General features: G+C 36.9%; 1 protein-coding gene across 2 annotated transcripts; it reads right to left on the bottom strand.

The window, feature by feature from the left end:
* Positions 1-274: 274 nt before the first annotated feature.
* Positions 275-16,056, bottom strand: NDUFB5 (NADH:ubiquinone oxidoreductase subunit B5). Of its 2 annotated transcripts, XM_026498236.4 has the most exons (7): positions 15,766-15,970; positions 14,634-14,754; positions 8,789-8,877; positions 7,439-7,505; positions 5,855-5,916; positions 4,710-4,816; positions 275-938 (listed from the first exon to the last, which is right to left on the bottom strand). In XM_026498236.4, the coding sequence occupies exons 1-7, from the start codon at positions 15,790-15,792 to the stop codon at positions 818-820; spliced, it is 594 nt and encodes a 197-aa protein (XP_026354021.1). In that variant the 5' UTR covers positions 15,793-15,970; the 3' UTR covers positions 275-817. The 2 variants fall into 2 exon arrangements, with proteins under 2 accessions (XP_026354021.1, XP_026354030.1); XM_026498245.4 differs by lacking the exon at positions 14,634-14,754 and having other exon boundaries at positions 15,843-16,056.
* Between the last annotated feature and the right edge of the window lie 63 nt (positions 16,057-16,119).

The raw sequence follows: 16,119 nt of genomic DNA, 5'->3' as shown, positions 1-16,119 counted from the left end.
GTAGCCATTATTTTAGCTGTTACTCACGTTTTATAATCTTTGCAGTAATCATTTTACCTTGTGTAACTTTTCCAGTGTTTACAAAAAAAAGGGCTCTAGGAATCTTAAGAGATTGCATCTAAGAAAAAGGGTGCAAGTGTGCATGCATTTAAAAAGCATAATATATTACACTACATCTGAAACTAATGTAACATTGTGTGTCTACTCTACTTCAATAAAAATCACTTTAGTGACAAAAGTTAAAGGCAGAAAACATGAAAATATTCAACTGAGATTTGTTCACTGAAAAATTGTTTATTAAGATGTTAATGTTTTATATAGTTCAGTAATTGTGTAATTTAAAATTCTGAATCACCACTGAATAATCTAGATATGTATATAAACTACTACGTTTCCTCATATTTAACATAATTAGACTTTTCTAACTTCCAATTACCAGACAAATAAAACTTTGATCTTTCAAAGTCACACCCCTAGGAGTTCATAAATTCCTACTTGCCCAAGTTTTTTTTAATATATGGTAAACCCTCATAAAGGAGGAAGCCAAAACACACAAATCAAAAGTCTTATTCTGCCTTTCACAATGCAAATCAAATCATCACAATGTACACTTTAAACACCTTACAATTTGTCAATTATGCCTCAATAAAGCTGAAAAAAAACTGAAATGCCATATGAAAGTCTTAACCTGAAACAATGTTGAGAAAGAGTGCAATGGAAGATCTTTTATTCATCATGTGAGCAAAAATACAGAATATATTTACTGATTAATTTTCCCCTTAAAGAGAATATACTTCGTATTTAGAGAAATAAAAGATTAATTGTCGGGAGTTGCTTTTGGAGAATAATCAATCAGCGCCTTATCAATAGTTGAATACTGATACCAGGGACCATCACCTCTCGCTCGCATTAACCTTCGCACTTCCAGCTCCTTTAACCTATAACAAACAGGATAGCAATATTGTGGGTCCAGCATTTCCAATTGCAAAATTAATGAATTATTTCCATAAAGAATAACCACTAGAGAGTCTTTTGCTTTTGTGTAAAGTATTATGTAAAGTATTAATGTACCTCCATAGATCCATGGGTATGCATATATCTGATATGCACCTATAAGCAAAATCTGGAACTTATCTCTGACTTTCATTATCTTGCTTAGGTAGTTAGCCAACAAATACTGTTTTTAATCACCAAAACCACTTGAATTGATGATCTATTCTCTCCTCTTGTCCCTGGCTTTTTATTTGGACAGATGACTTTCACATCAATAATGGTAATGCATTTCCTGTCTTCTTGCCTTTTAGAAAACCTCTTGAGACCACATATTCCTGAAATAGCTCCTCTCCAAAGCAAACCATAAGAGACTCTTAACTATAGAGAACAAACTGAGGGTTGCAGGAGGGGAGGTGGGCGGGGGATAGGCTAAATGGGTGATGGGTATTAAGGACGGCACTTGTGTTGAGCACTAGGAGGTGTTCTATGTAAGTGATGAATCACTAAATTCTACTCCTGAAACCAATATTACACTATATGTTAACTAACCAGAATTTAAATAAAAACTTGAAAAATAAACTAAAAAATGAAAGGGTCTTTTCTCCATCAAACCTTTCTCTTTCCATTTTTATAGACTACATATTAAAATTGTCATATGACTGGAAATTTATCACAGTTAAATAAATCACTTTATTAACCTTAACCAGCTCATTGACCCTATCCCCTATCTATGAGAAATTAGAAACCTTTGTGATTGTGTATCTAAGAGAGTATATTTCTTTCCCTTTTTTTAGGATTATCTATCTTCGTATTATCCTTCTTCTTTTCTACTCTTTAGAATGTAATTATCCAAAATGCAAATATTAAAATATTCATCAAAAGGACTGGTTAAATAAATTATGCTTCACCCTTGTAAGAGACTACTAGTCATCTGTTAAAAAGAATGAGGAAAATCTGTATATAGTAAATACAGATGATACATATATGGTTAAATTAAAAATGCAAGGCCTAAAATGAATATGTATAGCATCTTCCCATTTCGTTAAAAAATAGAAACTAATAATCTGTGACTATGTATGTGAACATACGCAGAGAGTATTAAAAAATATGGAGGGCCATAATTAATAGTTATCTCTAGGGAGAGACCATTATGGGAGGTAGTCCCTTTCTATTTTGTATCTTTCTTTTATGCTTTGGTTTTCCAAATACCTAAATATACTTTTTAAAAAATGCAGGTATTCTCATTCCATCCTCACAATGGCATCTTTTCTTTGGGGGTAGAAGTCAAGGTTTTATTTTTATTTTTACTTTCTTTTGTTTGGGAAGTTGTTTAAAATCTCTATGTCTAAGGAATTCTGGGATCTGTCTTTTAATTGGAACTCAAAGGTATATGTCTGAAGTTCAAAAGAGTCCAACGTACTAAGTATGAGCCATATTGCTGTTTCACGCTCTTAAATACTTAACAATTCCATATGGTAACTATATACATATATAATTAGAAATCTATGGGGCGCCTGGGTGGCACAGCAGTTGGGCGTCTGCCTTCGGCTCAGGGCGTGATCCCAGCGTTATGGGATCGAGTCCCTCATCGGGCTCCTCTGCTATGAGCCTGCTTCTTCCTCTCCCACTCCCCCTGCTTGTGTTCCCTCTCTCGCTGGCTGGCTCTCTGTCACATAAATAAATAAAATCTTTAAAAAAAAAAAAAAAAGAAATCTAGAAAACAGGCCAATCATATGTTCGTTTAATCATTTAAATATTTTTTTACTATAATAACAATTTTTATAAACTACAAAGTTTAAAAGAGAATAAACAGAAAGCAGATCAATGGGGGCCTGGGGCCAGGAGTAGTGGATGGGGAATGACTGGAAAGGACAGCAAATAGGCTCAGCTGGTGACTGAAATGACCTTGACTGTGGTGGTTACACAGCTGTTTATCTTTGTCAAAAACTCACCAAACTTAATGGGCACATGTGACTGTATGTAAACCTCACAACAAACACTAAGATAAATCTCAACAAACACAGTTTAAAAGTAGCAAAAGGAAACACGAGTGAACATTTAAAAAAATAATTTGGACTTACATACTTGCTAATTTAACCACTATCAGCGACCTATGTATGCAAAATCCCAAAAGCTAAAGAAAAAGACTGACAAACCTGACAATAATGAAATGAGTAAATATATATAAAGTAATTAAAACACTAATACATAGTACGTGTTCAGAAACATATTAGCTTCTACTATACTTTTGTCATCCGAAACATAAAAACACTTCGGTTGCAAAAAAATTCTACACTATCAAAAGACAAATGACAAGTTGGGAAAACAACTGTAACAAAACCCAAAAGAGATATTTTAAATGTATAAATTAGTAGAAAAATGGGCAATTTACACGAAACAAACACAAACAACCAATAGATATATGAAAAAATAATCTTACCAAAAAAATACAAAATTGAAATAATGAGATAACATTTTTTCAACTATCTTAACAGCAAAATGCTTAGGTTTGATAAATTCCATTTACAAGGATAGTTATGGAAAACAGAAATGTATTGGTGGCAGAAAAAAACAACTGGTACAACTTTTTGGAAAAGAGTTTGGCAACAACTATCTAAAATTTAAAACTACAACATTTGGTTTATCAGTGCCACTGCTAGGAATTTATATTTCAGACCCACCAAATAAATATGCAGAAATCTATGTATGAGGATATTCACCATAGCACTATGTATATTATTAAAAAACTTGGAAAGAACCTAAGTACCAACAACACGGGACTGGTTAAAAAATTAAGGCACATCCACCCAGTGAAACATACGACGCAGCCATTAAAATGAATGGGGCATATACTATTATAGAAAGATCACCAAGATATATTTAAGTGAAATGAAGACAAGGTGCAGAACAGTGTTTATAAGAGGATTCTATTTGTGTTAAAACATGTATTTTTAAAATTCAATTAGCCAACATATAGTAAGTACATCATTACTTTCAGATGTAGTGTTCAATGATTCATCGGTTGCATACCCAGTGCTCATTGCATCACATGCTCTCCTTAATGCTCATCACCCAATTACCCCATTCTCCCACCCACCTCCCCTCCAGCAACCCCCAGTTTGTTTCCTATAATTAAGTGTCTCTTATGGTTTTTCTCCCTCTCTGATGACTTCCCATTCAGTTTTATGGTCCTCTGCACTGTTTCTTATATTCCACATGAGTGAAACCATGTGATAACTGTCTTTCTCTGATTGACTTATTTCGCTCGGCATAATACCCTACAGTTCCATCCACATCGATGTAAACGGTAAGTATTAGTGTTAATATATTTTTAATGCATAATTTTTTTTAGGAACAGATACAAGAAATAACTAAATAGTAGTCGCCTTTAAGGATGAGACTAGGTAGAAGAGGAAAGGAAATTGGGGGATAGGGGCAAAAGGAGGGGAGGGCTGCCTTGCACTTAAGAGTGGGATATTTTAAAAAGAATTCCTTTTACTCTAACAGATATTATCAACTAACAGTCTCTCAGTTTCCAACGTGTACACTCCACTCTGAATGAGGTATTCCCTCCCTATCTTTATCCTTTTACATGGAGCATCCTACAGTGCTGATATAGTTTATTAAATTTTTTCTCTTGGATTGCAATAGTAAGAAAGGATTTTCTTCCTTGCCCCACTTCCCACCTTTTTTTTTATTATTATTTTTTTTTTTACCGTAAATCAGCCTTTTCAGCTTCAATCTGAAGGATAGCCATTGTTTTTTCATAATTCTTTTCAGGGCCATCAAAAAAAGTTCGGGCAATCCATCTTGATATAGGATGCTGCAAGAGAAAATTTGTTTATTTTCTGAACAGTACTTTGCTCTTCCAGTTTACTACTCTTTAAAATGGCCGTGTCAGATAAACCAGTAATACTAAGTGCCAACTACTTTATATGTATTTTAAATAATTTTAATCCATTAGATGGATACTATTTTTGTCCCCATGTTATAGATGAGCAAATTGCATAGAGTTACACAGTTACTAAGTGCCAGCATCTGGACTCGAACCAGGTCTGACGCCAAAACTGTGCTCTTTGCCATTACACTACACTGAGTACACCTTAAGTGGCAGATTTAGGAGCCCAACCCAGAGTTTGGTGATCAAAAACTGAAGCTCCTTCTCTGAGCACAGATAAACTACCTGTATGGCCTGCCTTAAGGTACAATAATGATACATTTCTTTCCTGAAATACAGTTCATTCAGATAATAAAACATGATAGTATTTACTCTAATCAAGGCCATCTCACTACAACACTTGTAAAGACAAGTAACCAGATTAACTTTCAGTTTTAGTAGCAGTGACAGTGTAGTAAAATGACCAACAGTATGGGCTGTCAGGCCAAGCCTACCTAGGTTCCAATATTGGCCCTACTTGTTGGACACGTCACTTATCCTCTTTAAAGTCTCAGTCTCTTCATCTCTGACTTGGGAATTATATTAGCACATTTCACATGGAATAAGAGAATGTTTGCAAAATACTACCATAGTGCCTGTGACATAGTAGGTGCTCAATAAAAGACAGCTAGCATTAGCATGGGTAAAATCTTTTCTCTAGCATTGAACTTGGGATAAATTCTGTTACTCTGCTAGAGTAAGAACACACTACAGAGTCATTCTTTAAAACACCGTGATGATTAAAGTAATAAAACGCAGAAAATTATCAAAAGAAGTTGCTTGTAAAAAGTGAGCACAAAATGTATCATCTACTTGACATCAAAAACTGAATATAAAACAGTATCATAATTGCTAAATTAAGACATTAATCAGTGCACTGACAAGACACCTAACAGAAAGTAACTTTCAACGACCTATACCAACCTTGAAATATTCCCAGTGTTCTGGGATGTAGCCTTCTGGAATCTCTGCTAACTCAGCTTCACCTAGTAAGAGAAAATAGTGTATCCAAGTTTAGCATCAGGAGTTTATAATATTAATTCTTCCCCATTTAAATAAGAAACCAACTTCTTGTGGTTTTAAAGGAACTTTTGTTTGTACCAATGAAGATTCAAACACAGTTTGAACAATATGGGTTTGAATGGCATGGGTCTACTTACATGTGGATTTTTTATAGTACAGTACTGTAAATATATTTTCTCTTCCTTAAGATTTTAATAACATTTTTTCTCTAGCTTACTTTTTTCATTTAATTTCACTTATTTGAGAAAGAGAGCATGTGCGCAGGTGGGGAGGGGCAGAGGAAGATGGAGAAGGAGAGAAGTGGACTCCCCGCTGGGGAATGGCCGAGCCTGATGCCGAGCCTGATGCGGGGCTGGATCTACAACCATGAGATCATGACCTGAGCCGAAACCAAGAGTCGGACACTTAACCGACTGAGCCACCCAGGCGCCCCTCTTTAGCTTACTTTATTAGAAGAATACAGTATATAATACAAAAAACATTCAAAGTATGTGTTAATCAACTCTTTATGTTATTGACAGGTTTCTGGTCACAATAGGCTATTAGTAAAGTTTTGGGAGGGAGTCAAAAATTATATGTGATTTTTGACTGAGCAGGGGGTTGACACCCCAACATTGTTCAAGGATGACTATATTTTAATTACTTTAATGTGGTTGAAAATCATTTCATTCATTAGATATTTTTTAGATGTCTTCTATGTGTAAGGCATTGCCTATAGTCATTATATAAGAGTTTCAAACTTTGTTTTTATATAGTATAACAAAATATAATAAAAGATACATTATTCCTTCTGGCTTTCCCTATCACTACTAGACAAAACATTTTAGGATTCAAGATGTTAGAAGTACTTTGGGCAGAATTTCCCATGAAAATCTAATGTTAGCTGTCTTTCACAGTTTCATTCTTTTTTAGATTATAATTTTATGTGTTCCAAGATGGATAAAAAAAATTCTTCCATCCCTCAGCCTCTCTTTCACCTCTATCTCTTTCTATTTTCCTTATTCAGATTTGTCAAAGCTGGTTTGGAGAAATAACGAGGAGGAGGAAAACAAGGCTTTCTGAAGCCTTTTGTGGCCTCCACAGAGTTGATGACCTTAAAGGTTTTTGGAGGAAAAAAAAATGTTTAAAAAAATCGTATATTATTGCAGATTGAGATTTGGTTACTGTAAAATAAAATACCATGCCTATGTTCATTATTTAAATAACTTTTCTTGGGGCGCCTGGGTGGCTCAGGTCATGATCCCAGGATCCTGGGATCAAGCCCCACACTGGGCTCTCTGCTCAGCAGGGAGCCTGCTTCTCCCTTTCCCTGTGCCTCCCGCTCCCCCTGCTTGTGATCTCTCTACCAAATAAAAAATAAAATCTTAAAAAAAAAAGATTAAAAATAAGTAAATAAATAATTTTACTTTATAACATCCATAATTTCTTTGTTATTGATATACATAGATTTTAAAATTTTACCAATTTAGTTGGAGAGGAACTTACCAATGAATATGTTCACCAGAGTTATGCCAATTGCTACTGGAATCCCAGTCAACAAAATGTAGAATTTCTGTTGAGATTAAAAAATAGTTTTCATATAACCATTTCCTAACTCTATTTCCCCATTCTCAAATTGTCTACAATTTTTTATTTCCTTACATTGCCTGTAAAATAAACTTGCCAAATTGGAGATGTGATACCAAATTATTTCTGAGATTTTCTTTTACTCTAACATTTAGATGTCTATATTTGGCACCAAAAATGAAAGAAAAAAGTAAGGATTAATTGTACAAGTATAATACAATATCTATGTAAGTGATTTTTCATTTTTTGGTTAACACAATGTAATAAAAGTTGAGAAGTTTTCGTATTAAGATGAAAACGGCAAAAACATTTGAGTGATTTCAACCACTGTAGAGTTTGAGTTGGTCATGACAAGAAAAGTGGGAGCTCAACCAAAAGGATGAAGAGGGACATTAAGCACAAAGGGCAAGCAAGAGGTCTAGAGGGCAGCCATTGCTCAAATGGTCACAACTATAGGAACAGTGGCAGAGAGTCCAGACAATCTTCCATCTTCCAAGCCTCTACTTTTCCTTATAAAGCCTTGAGATACAAATATACAGCCAGTAGCCCACTTGATCCTCTGAAATCAATGTTCCTGAACAATACAGATATAAAAAACCATAACCCAAAATAATGGAGTTACTTAAAGAAGTCTTTCAGTGAGTTCCTTGGTAATTTAAAGAATATTTTAGTAATACAGATAATTATCCCCAAACAAATCCATTTTCAAAGTTCTGTAATTTATAGATTTTGGTGTGTGCATGCGCACGTGCACGCACAGGGAACAAAGATTATATTTCAAAACCCCACAATCTTAAGAATAAGGGAATGGGGGGCGCCTGGGTGGCACAGCGGTTAAGCGTCTGCCTTCGGCTCAGGGCGTGATCCTGGCGTTATGGGATCGAGCCCCACATCAGGCTTCTCCACTATCAGCCTGCTTCTTCCTCTCCCACTCCCCCTGCTTGTGTTGCCTCTCTTGCTGGCTGTCTCTCTGTCAAATAAATAAATAAAATCTTAAAAAAAAAAAAAAAAAGAAGAAGGGAATGGCTCAAATTTTACCTCCAATACACATGAATCCTTTTTTATGAAGAAGGAAAGGTTCACTAATTTAAAATGAAATTCAAAAACAAATCAGACATTACTACAAAATCTCAATATTTATTGAAAAAAGAAATATGAATTTACAAAATAATGTCTTTTATAAAATGAAAGATGTTCTCTAAATAGACAAAAAAACACACATTCCTATTTGTATATAAAGAGTTTAGTTCAGCAAGATTTTTAACGTACCATTAAACTCAAAAACCGCCTGTCATAGAATCCAGATGGTTTGATGATAAACAGTCTTTTCCCATGGTCTCCACTGTGTCGCACAGGAGCTAGAAATATTAAATTATCCTGTTATATGTAAGGCTCAAGGTATACTGTTACATTCTAAGATCAAACCAGGTTTTAAGAAAATGTACATGCATAAATGTTTAATATGAATTAAGATAAAAAATACATATTTTGAGTACTGAAGGCAGAGCAGACAGGTATCTTTAAAGAGACTGATGTACTGTTGTAAACTATAGTTCTCTCCATTTTTATTCAACGTTACAAAAATATCTAAATAATCGTTTGAATTTGTTTCCATAGCAGACAGGTAGGTCAAATACTCTTGGTGGGCTACTTATCTTTGTTTACCGCTATAATAAATATTTGCTAAAGCTATTAAATAAATAAACTTAATTTAGACTGTGTCATTTAAAAAAAAATTCTGTCATTTCATATGATGAGGCAATATACATTAGGGACTTGCAGCAAAATAGATGGAAAGACATCTATTCAACATATCTCTGGCAGGAATTTGAACTTGTTCAAAAGTAAACACTGTAACACGTATCAATAAAATCACTCTGTAAGCCATTTCTGATTGTGAATATTGTCCTCTTCAAATTCTCCCTCTGATGGTATATAATCAACTCTCACTGGAGATAAACTGAGGCAAAATTTCACTCCTAATCTTATTTCTACACGATTTCCCTTTCTTGGACATCTGGAAGGACCACTGCAAACACTATAAGCCCTTTCTGCTAGAAGCAGGAAAGGATCTCACTGTTACTGGGAAACTGAACTTACTGTTTCTGCTGTGTGTAACTGTATTCACGGAAATTTCACATGAGAGTCACTGTGGGATAAAAAACTAATTCCCATTAAAGGAATTTCAGTCATGGTAGAGGTCTTAAAGATTTGTATCCTTTGTTCAAGCTTAAATGTCTGGAATGCCCTCCCCTCTCCTGAAATCTATTCTTTAGGCTCAGATGACATTTTATCCTCCAAGAAACCAACCCTCTTCCCAAGCCTATCAGATCTCTCCTACCTTTGAACTGCTGTATATTCTAGTGATATTCATACTTGCTTTCACTGCTCCCACTGAAATATAAATGTCTTGAAGGCAGTAACTGAATTTTTAATTTTGGCATCACCTACAGCAGCTTGCAATGAATTTAGGACGTTAATTCATAAGAGAATTAGAAGCTGGCATGAATTCACTGAGTACAATTCATACTATTAAGGTTTCTAAAATAACAAGAGAATGTGACAAAGTAATTATGTATTTCAGAAAATAATTGGAAAGATATAATAGAATTCTTTGTGGACTACGTGGGGAAAAAAGGGCTGGATAACAGCATAAACCACTCATTAATTCAATAAATATCTAAGTGCCTACTATGTGCAGGTCCTATGCTAGGCCTAGAGTCTAAAAGGGATATAGATCCCACTGGGAGAAACAAATACACATAATTAGCCATCTGTAAGGACAACAAAGAGAAGAAGCAGGATGCAACGTCAGAAAAAAACAGGCCCGAAGTTCCTATTTACACGGGATGGTGGGGGAGTATGAGGAAGATGCATTATAAGCTGAGAGAGGTAGCAAGTTAGATGAATTTGTAACGGGTGATGGATTGATTACACCCAAAAGGTGCTGGTTACTTAACTCAATAACCTGCCAAAAGGCTCTCTCCATAGCCCTGAGAGGTCAAGATTTCTACACATGGCCTGGATGAAGTAAAAATGGCATTCCTGATGACACAAATCTACTACTACAAGAGTGGCTACTACATTGATGATGAAGTGGGATCCCAAAAGTCTTCATACGCATTCACAAAACGCTGATTCTTTTTTTTTTTTTTTTTTTTTTTAAAGATTTTACTTACCTATTTGACAGAGAGAGACAGCGAGAGAGGGAACACAAGCAAGGGGAGTGGGAGGGGGAGAAGTAGACTTCCCGCTGAGCAGGGAGCCCAATGCGGGGCTCAATCCCAGGACCCCGGGATCATGATCTGAGCCGAAGGCAGATGCTTAACAGCTGAGCCACCCAGGCACCCCCAAAAGACTGATTCTAAAAGGACTATAGTAGGTGGAAAGTCCTGACCGCATCCCCCAAAAGTTGCTCACAGGTTTAAGAGTCATTGATGTGATGTTACCAAGAAGGCCGAAGACAATTCAACCCTAATCTTATGTACTAGAAGCATAGAGTCAAAACAGAAGACCCACCCCCGTCTCCTAACCACACCTGCAGAAGTGTGTCCATGCCAGAGTACACTGTTTTGTTATTGGAACAATCTGGAGCACACCCAATTTAAGCAACCAGGAGAGCAAACAACCTGGAAACTGACACAGTGAAGCTTAAAGAATGGAAACTGATGGGCCTACAAAAAAAGAAGACTGGGTAGAAACCAGATAAGTGTCTTTAAATAGCTGAAGGGCTATCCCAGGACAAAGGGCTTGTATTACTCTGTGTTGACCTAAAAGGATCAATGTGTGAAAGAGTAATTTTCAGCTTAATACAAGGAAGAAGTTTCTAACAATTTTACTGGTTCAAAATAAAATTGGACTGCATCTCCAGTTCCCCTTTATGGAGTTATTCAAGTATCAACAATGGATGTAACAAGGATACTCTGGGGGTTGGCCTGGAGGACTTCTAAGGTCCTTTTCCTCAAAGAATCTGAATATATGGCCTGTCTTAGAACAAAAGGGCATACCATTGGACTTTATCAGTCTCAATGATTCCCTTCCAATTCCAAGAACTTTTTCCAGTCTTCATGTTTTTGCACTTACTTTCCTCTTTGCCCAAAAGCTTTTCCCCAGGCTCTTTGAATAGTTACCTCCACACCTCATCCTGCAGGGCCGAGATCAAATGTAACCTCCTCGAAGAGGCCTTCTTTGGGTACCCTATAGAAAGCTGGCCTTCCACTTATCCTCCTTAATATCATTTGGTTAGTTCCTTTAGACTAACACACACCAAGCCTGATTTTTTTTAAGCCCGATTATTTTGTTAAAGTCCGTCAGGTCAAGGACTGTATTATTCGATACTGTACCTTCAGTACCCTTTAGTGTCTGCCACATGGTAGGTGCCCCAACAGTATTGTTGAATTTCTATTTCTTAAGTAAATTAAATGTTAGTCAGGATCCTTCCTTGCCTTCTGAAAGTAAATCAGAATAGACAGTGTACTCCCAATTTTCCCTTTCAATCAGGCAGACAGACAGAAAGACACACACAAACACACATACCCCACAGAGAAAGTGAGATGGATCAAACTGCATGGTTTTAGAAACAACTGATTATGAGTAACACTATTAATAGGTATGGAAAATGTTACAAACAAAAAACTACGGAAGAATGCTTGGTCTGGCTTCATTAATGCAGTTAGGAAAGTGAACTGCTTGCTTTCTTTACATATAATTACCCTACTGTTAAACAACAATTATTCGTGTCATTAAATGTGGTAAATAACTATTATTACTATTAGCTTTTCTAAAGTATACTTCATAGCACTAAACTCTTTTCAAATATTCTGAACCTTCATGATTTGTTGTTGATGTAGTAAGGCCATCTGCTTACAATCTAAAAATATTAGGGTGAACACTGCTTACAACCAGGTGACTGCCTGGATTTCCGGAACTCAGATTCTCCTTCTACCAAAATATGCATCTTCTACCATTCTCTAAAGCCTGGAAATTCTCAAATAGGTATTCATTTAGCCATATAAAACTAAAGTTTCAATCACCAATTTTTTTAAATGTAAATAACTTCAGGAAAGTTATGGTTTTGACAACTGTGATATTTGTGAGGATCAAATAAGATAATGTAGATTTTGTGTCTTCATGACAACAATCGAAAATTGGCCATTTTCTTCCTCTCATTCTCAGACTGTTCCCAGTTAATGACTCCACCAACTCAATTACCCAGGATAAAAATCTCACTTATCTTCCTTGCACTTATCCCTTGCTCATGAGTTGACAAGGCCTCTTGATTCTAAGATTCAAACTCTGGATTTCTTTCCATGCTCTTTTCACCTCACTGGCTTAAGGAATCAACACCCCCTTAGAAGCCAACAAATATTCAGAAGCATCTTCCCAAAACACTACTGATGTTGCTCTCCTGCTAAAACATTCACTCTCTGCAGACTACAAGAGAGTTAAGATACTTTGGTTTTGTATTCAGTGCCTCCACTCCCCCAATTTAATCCCAGCTTCCCCTTCTTAAGCCTTTTCTCTAAACACCTACCTATCCCAAAAGCCCCATATTCAGATATATCAGAAAATACATCCTCTTTTTCTGCCAATTGCACCTGTTAAAACTATCCAGAATTTAGTTAAAATGTCCCACCTTCTACATCTGAATTAACTCCATACTGCTTTGTTTATATAATATTTAAATACTCTTCTCAGGTTTTTTTTTAAACCATAATATGTACACATCAGTCTTCAAGTTAAAGCTCCTGCAGCTGAGGAAAGAACTTAAGTTCATTTCTGGAATCCTTTGATATATGACAATAAATAATTTAATTAAACAGAATACTTGTATCTGCTTACTTCCTGAGAAAGGTTTTCAGTGACGGTGAATGAAGATAACGTGACAGTACCAGATGTTTAAGAAATGGGTGGCCACAGGGCTCTGTAGAAGGCTAATGCTTCTTTTTTTTTTTTTTTAAAGATTTTATTTATTTATTTGACAGAGATAGAGACAGCCAGCAAGAGAGGGAACACAAGCAGGGGGAATGGGAGAGGAAGAAGCAGGCTCGCAGCAGAGGAGCCTGATGTGGGGCTCGATCCCATAACGCCGGGATAACGCCCTGAGCCGAAGGCAGACGCTTAACCGCTGTGCCACCCAGGCGCCCCAAGGCTAATGCTTCTAAATCTAGGTGCCATGGATTTTCCCACTCACTCTTCACAACTCCTTTATGAGGTAGGTTAAAATTATCCTCCTTTTTTCTTTTAAGCAGTTCTTATGGTAAGAGATAAGTACCTTTCAAAATGACATTCTAGAAAGATGAAAACTTATGCAGAAACATATTTCAGGGTTGTTTTTTTTTTAAGATTTTATTTATTTATTTGACAGAGACAGCCAGTGAGAGAGGGAACACAAGCAGGGGGAGTGGGTGAGGAAGAAGCAGGCTCCTAGCAGAGGAGCCTGATGTGGGGCTCGATCCCAGAACGCCAGGATCACGCCCTGAGCCAAAGGCAGACGCTTAACGACTGTGCCACCCAGGCGCCCCCATATTTCAGGGTTATAAATTCTTGTCAGAGATTAGATTTATTTCTCTGTCGACAGAATATAAGCATACTTGTAATAAACATCCTCTTTTTTTAAAGATGAAGAAACACAGGTTCCAAGTAATAGCCTTCCACTTAGCTTCCAAGATATGATGACCCAAGGTCACACAGCTACTAAACTCTGGAGCCAGGATTTGAACGTAGGCAGTCTAGCTCCAGAGAAAACAAACCAAGGCAAGGTTCTCTACACTGCTGGATCTTACAGTCTCATAGGGGCAGACATAAGCAATAATGTAACAGATTAAAACCTTTCATTCCACAGTGACAGATGAGACCATCTGCAAAATACCTTTGAAAGCAGGCATGAGGTTGAAACGCAGTCACTCTAGTGTAGCTATTAGGTCCTTTCCTGCTTCCAGTGGAAAGGGTGTAGATTATCTGTGTAGATCCTTCCACAACTCGAAGAATGCGGAACAATGTATAGAGGTTCTAGGAGTGAGATTTTTATCTGAATTTATCTCCAGCAAGGCAGGATTAAATACTATCCCCAGCAAGTATTTGAAGAGGATGTTTGTAATCAGAAATGGCTTACCAACAGAATGTATCAAAGAATCTTTGCACAGTAGTTTTTTAACAGGTTCAAATTCCTGCTGGAAATTTGTTGAATACCACTGGTTCTTTCCATCATTTTTGCAACAAGTCTCTGTAGAATGCTTCATCATGTGAAGTGACGTAAGTCAAATTAAATTGGAAGAAGAAAAAAGCGGTAAACAGTAAAAGATATTTTGAGGTTGCAGATCTTTTGGAATCACTTCCTCTCTACCTACTTGTATTGCCTAGAGCAGATAACTTATAGCATATTTTTTACCAAGAGCATTAAATGAATTAATACCTTTAAAATCTTAGGATGGTACATGCCACACAGGTGTTCAATAAATGTTAGCTACTGTTATTATTATTAAATTTGATGCAGTACTGCATTATTTTTGTAATAACTAAGTCACAGTTCCTTCATTAGTAAAATGGGGATAATAACATTGTACTTACTTTCCAGTCTTTGAAAGAATTAGACTGAATACAAGGCAACTGAGACTCCGCTATTATGATTATTCATTCTCCTATAAGTCAATACACAGTCTCCAAGAAGCTCCAACTAGCCCTCCCATAACTTTCCTTCATGGGCCCCTTCCTAAGATATTAAAAATTATTATTTTATGACTGCGTTGATATAAAACGAATACAATCCTAGCTGGATTCATTACCACATATCATTAACATTAACCCTAAAAACATAGGTTTTTTTTTCCCTTCTGGTTTTAAAAGAAATTAAAACATTTTCATGGACCCTAAAAGTATCGTGTAGGCACTGTGCCTACTTAATGAGTTAGTCCTGAGCCTCTCCACCTGCCTACCTATTACTTAGCACCGGTGGGCTCCTGGGCAACATGACTTCCAATCTTATGGGACTATTACCTATTGTGGGTGGAACGTACAAAGAATCTGGTGCCTGAGAAACATAGGTCTTAGCTCTATGCCCCCTTAACCTCAACTTCACCCGCAAATTAGCACCAATTGGAATGGCTGAGAGACAAAGTGTTTCACAAATGCTAATTAACAATTTAAACGCAAACGATCTGATTACTTCAGGAAAACCCTTGTCTCCTCACAAAGACACTCCGTCTCTCCTCCCAAGCCCCAGGCCCGCAATTTCTCCCAGATCTCACCAAGGTCACCTGGGAAGAGTTCTCCATCTCTCACCCCACATCCCCTGAGCGCGCTTTCTCCCAAAGCTAGCACCCACCGACAGTCTTCGGAAAGCCACGGGTGAGGAAGCCCCCGAATCCAAGCCGAGTACCAAGCCGGCGGCCGGAAAGAGCTGCCACTGCAGTGACCGAAGCCCGCTGCAATAAGCTCATGGCCGCCATGGCTACTACGGGCAATTGAAACACTGGGGAGAGTCACGGGAGCCGAAAGAGCCAATTTACGAACCACGGCGAAGGCGGAAGTGGCCATGTTGAGTGAGGGCAAAGCCTATTTCTGTTTTCCCCATCCGGTGAGACACCGGAAGTAACGTCTTC

The sequence above is a fragment of the Ursus arctos genome, unplaced genomic scaffold (genome assembly GCF_023065955.2).
Source record: "Ursus arctos isolate Adak ecotype North America unplaced genomic scaffold, UrsArc2.0 scaffold_4, whole genome shotgun sequence".
NCBI lineage: Eukaryota > Metazoa > Chordata > Mammalia > Carnivora > Ursidae > Ursus > Ursus arctos.
This window is presented reverse-complemented; position numbering and strand designations above follow the sequence as displayed.

Excerpts from the sequence above, each read along its gene's own strand:
- NDUFB5 (XM_026498236.4), bottom strand. The coding sequence starts at position 15,792 with ATGGAGAACTCTTCCCAGGTGACCTTG. Across the intron at positions 5,917-7,438 it reads TCTGGTGAACATATTCATTG|GTGAAGCTGAGTTAGCAGAG; the intron begins GTAAGTTCCTCT and ends TTCTCTTACTAG. Across the intron at positions 4,817-5,854 it reads AACACTGGGAATATTTCAAG|CATCCTATATCAAGATGGAT; the intron begins GTTGGTATAGGT and ends TTTCTCTTGCAG.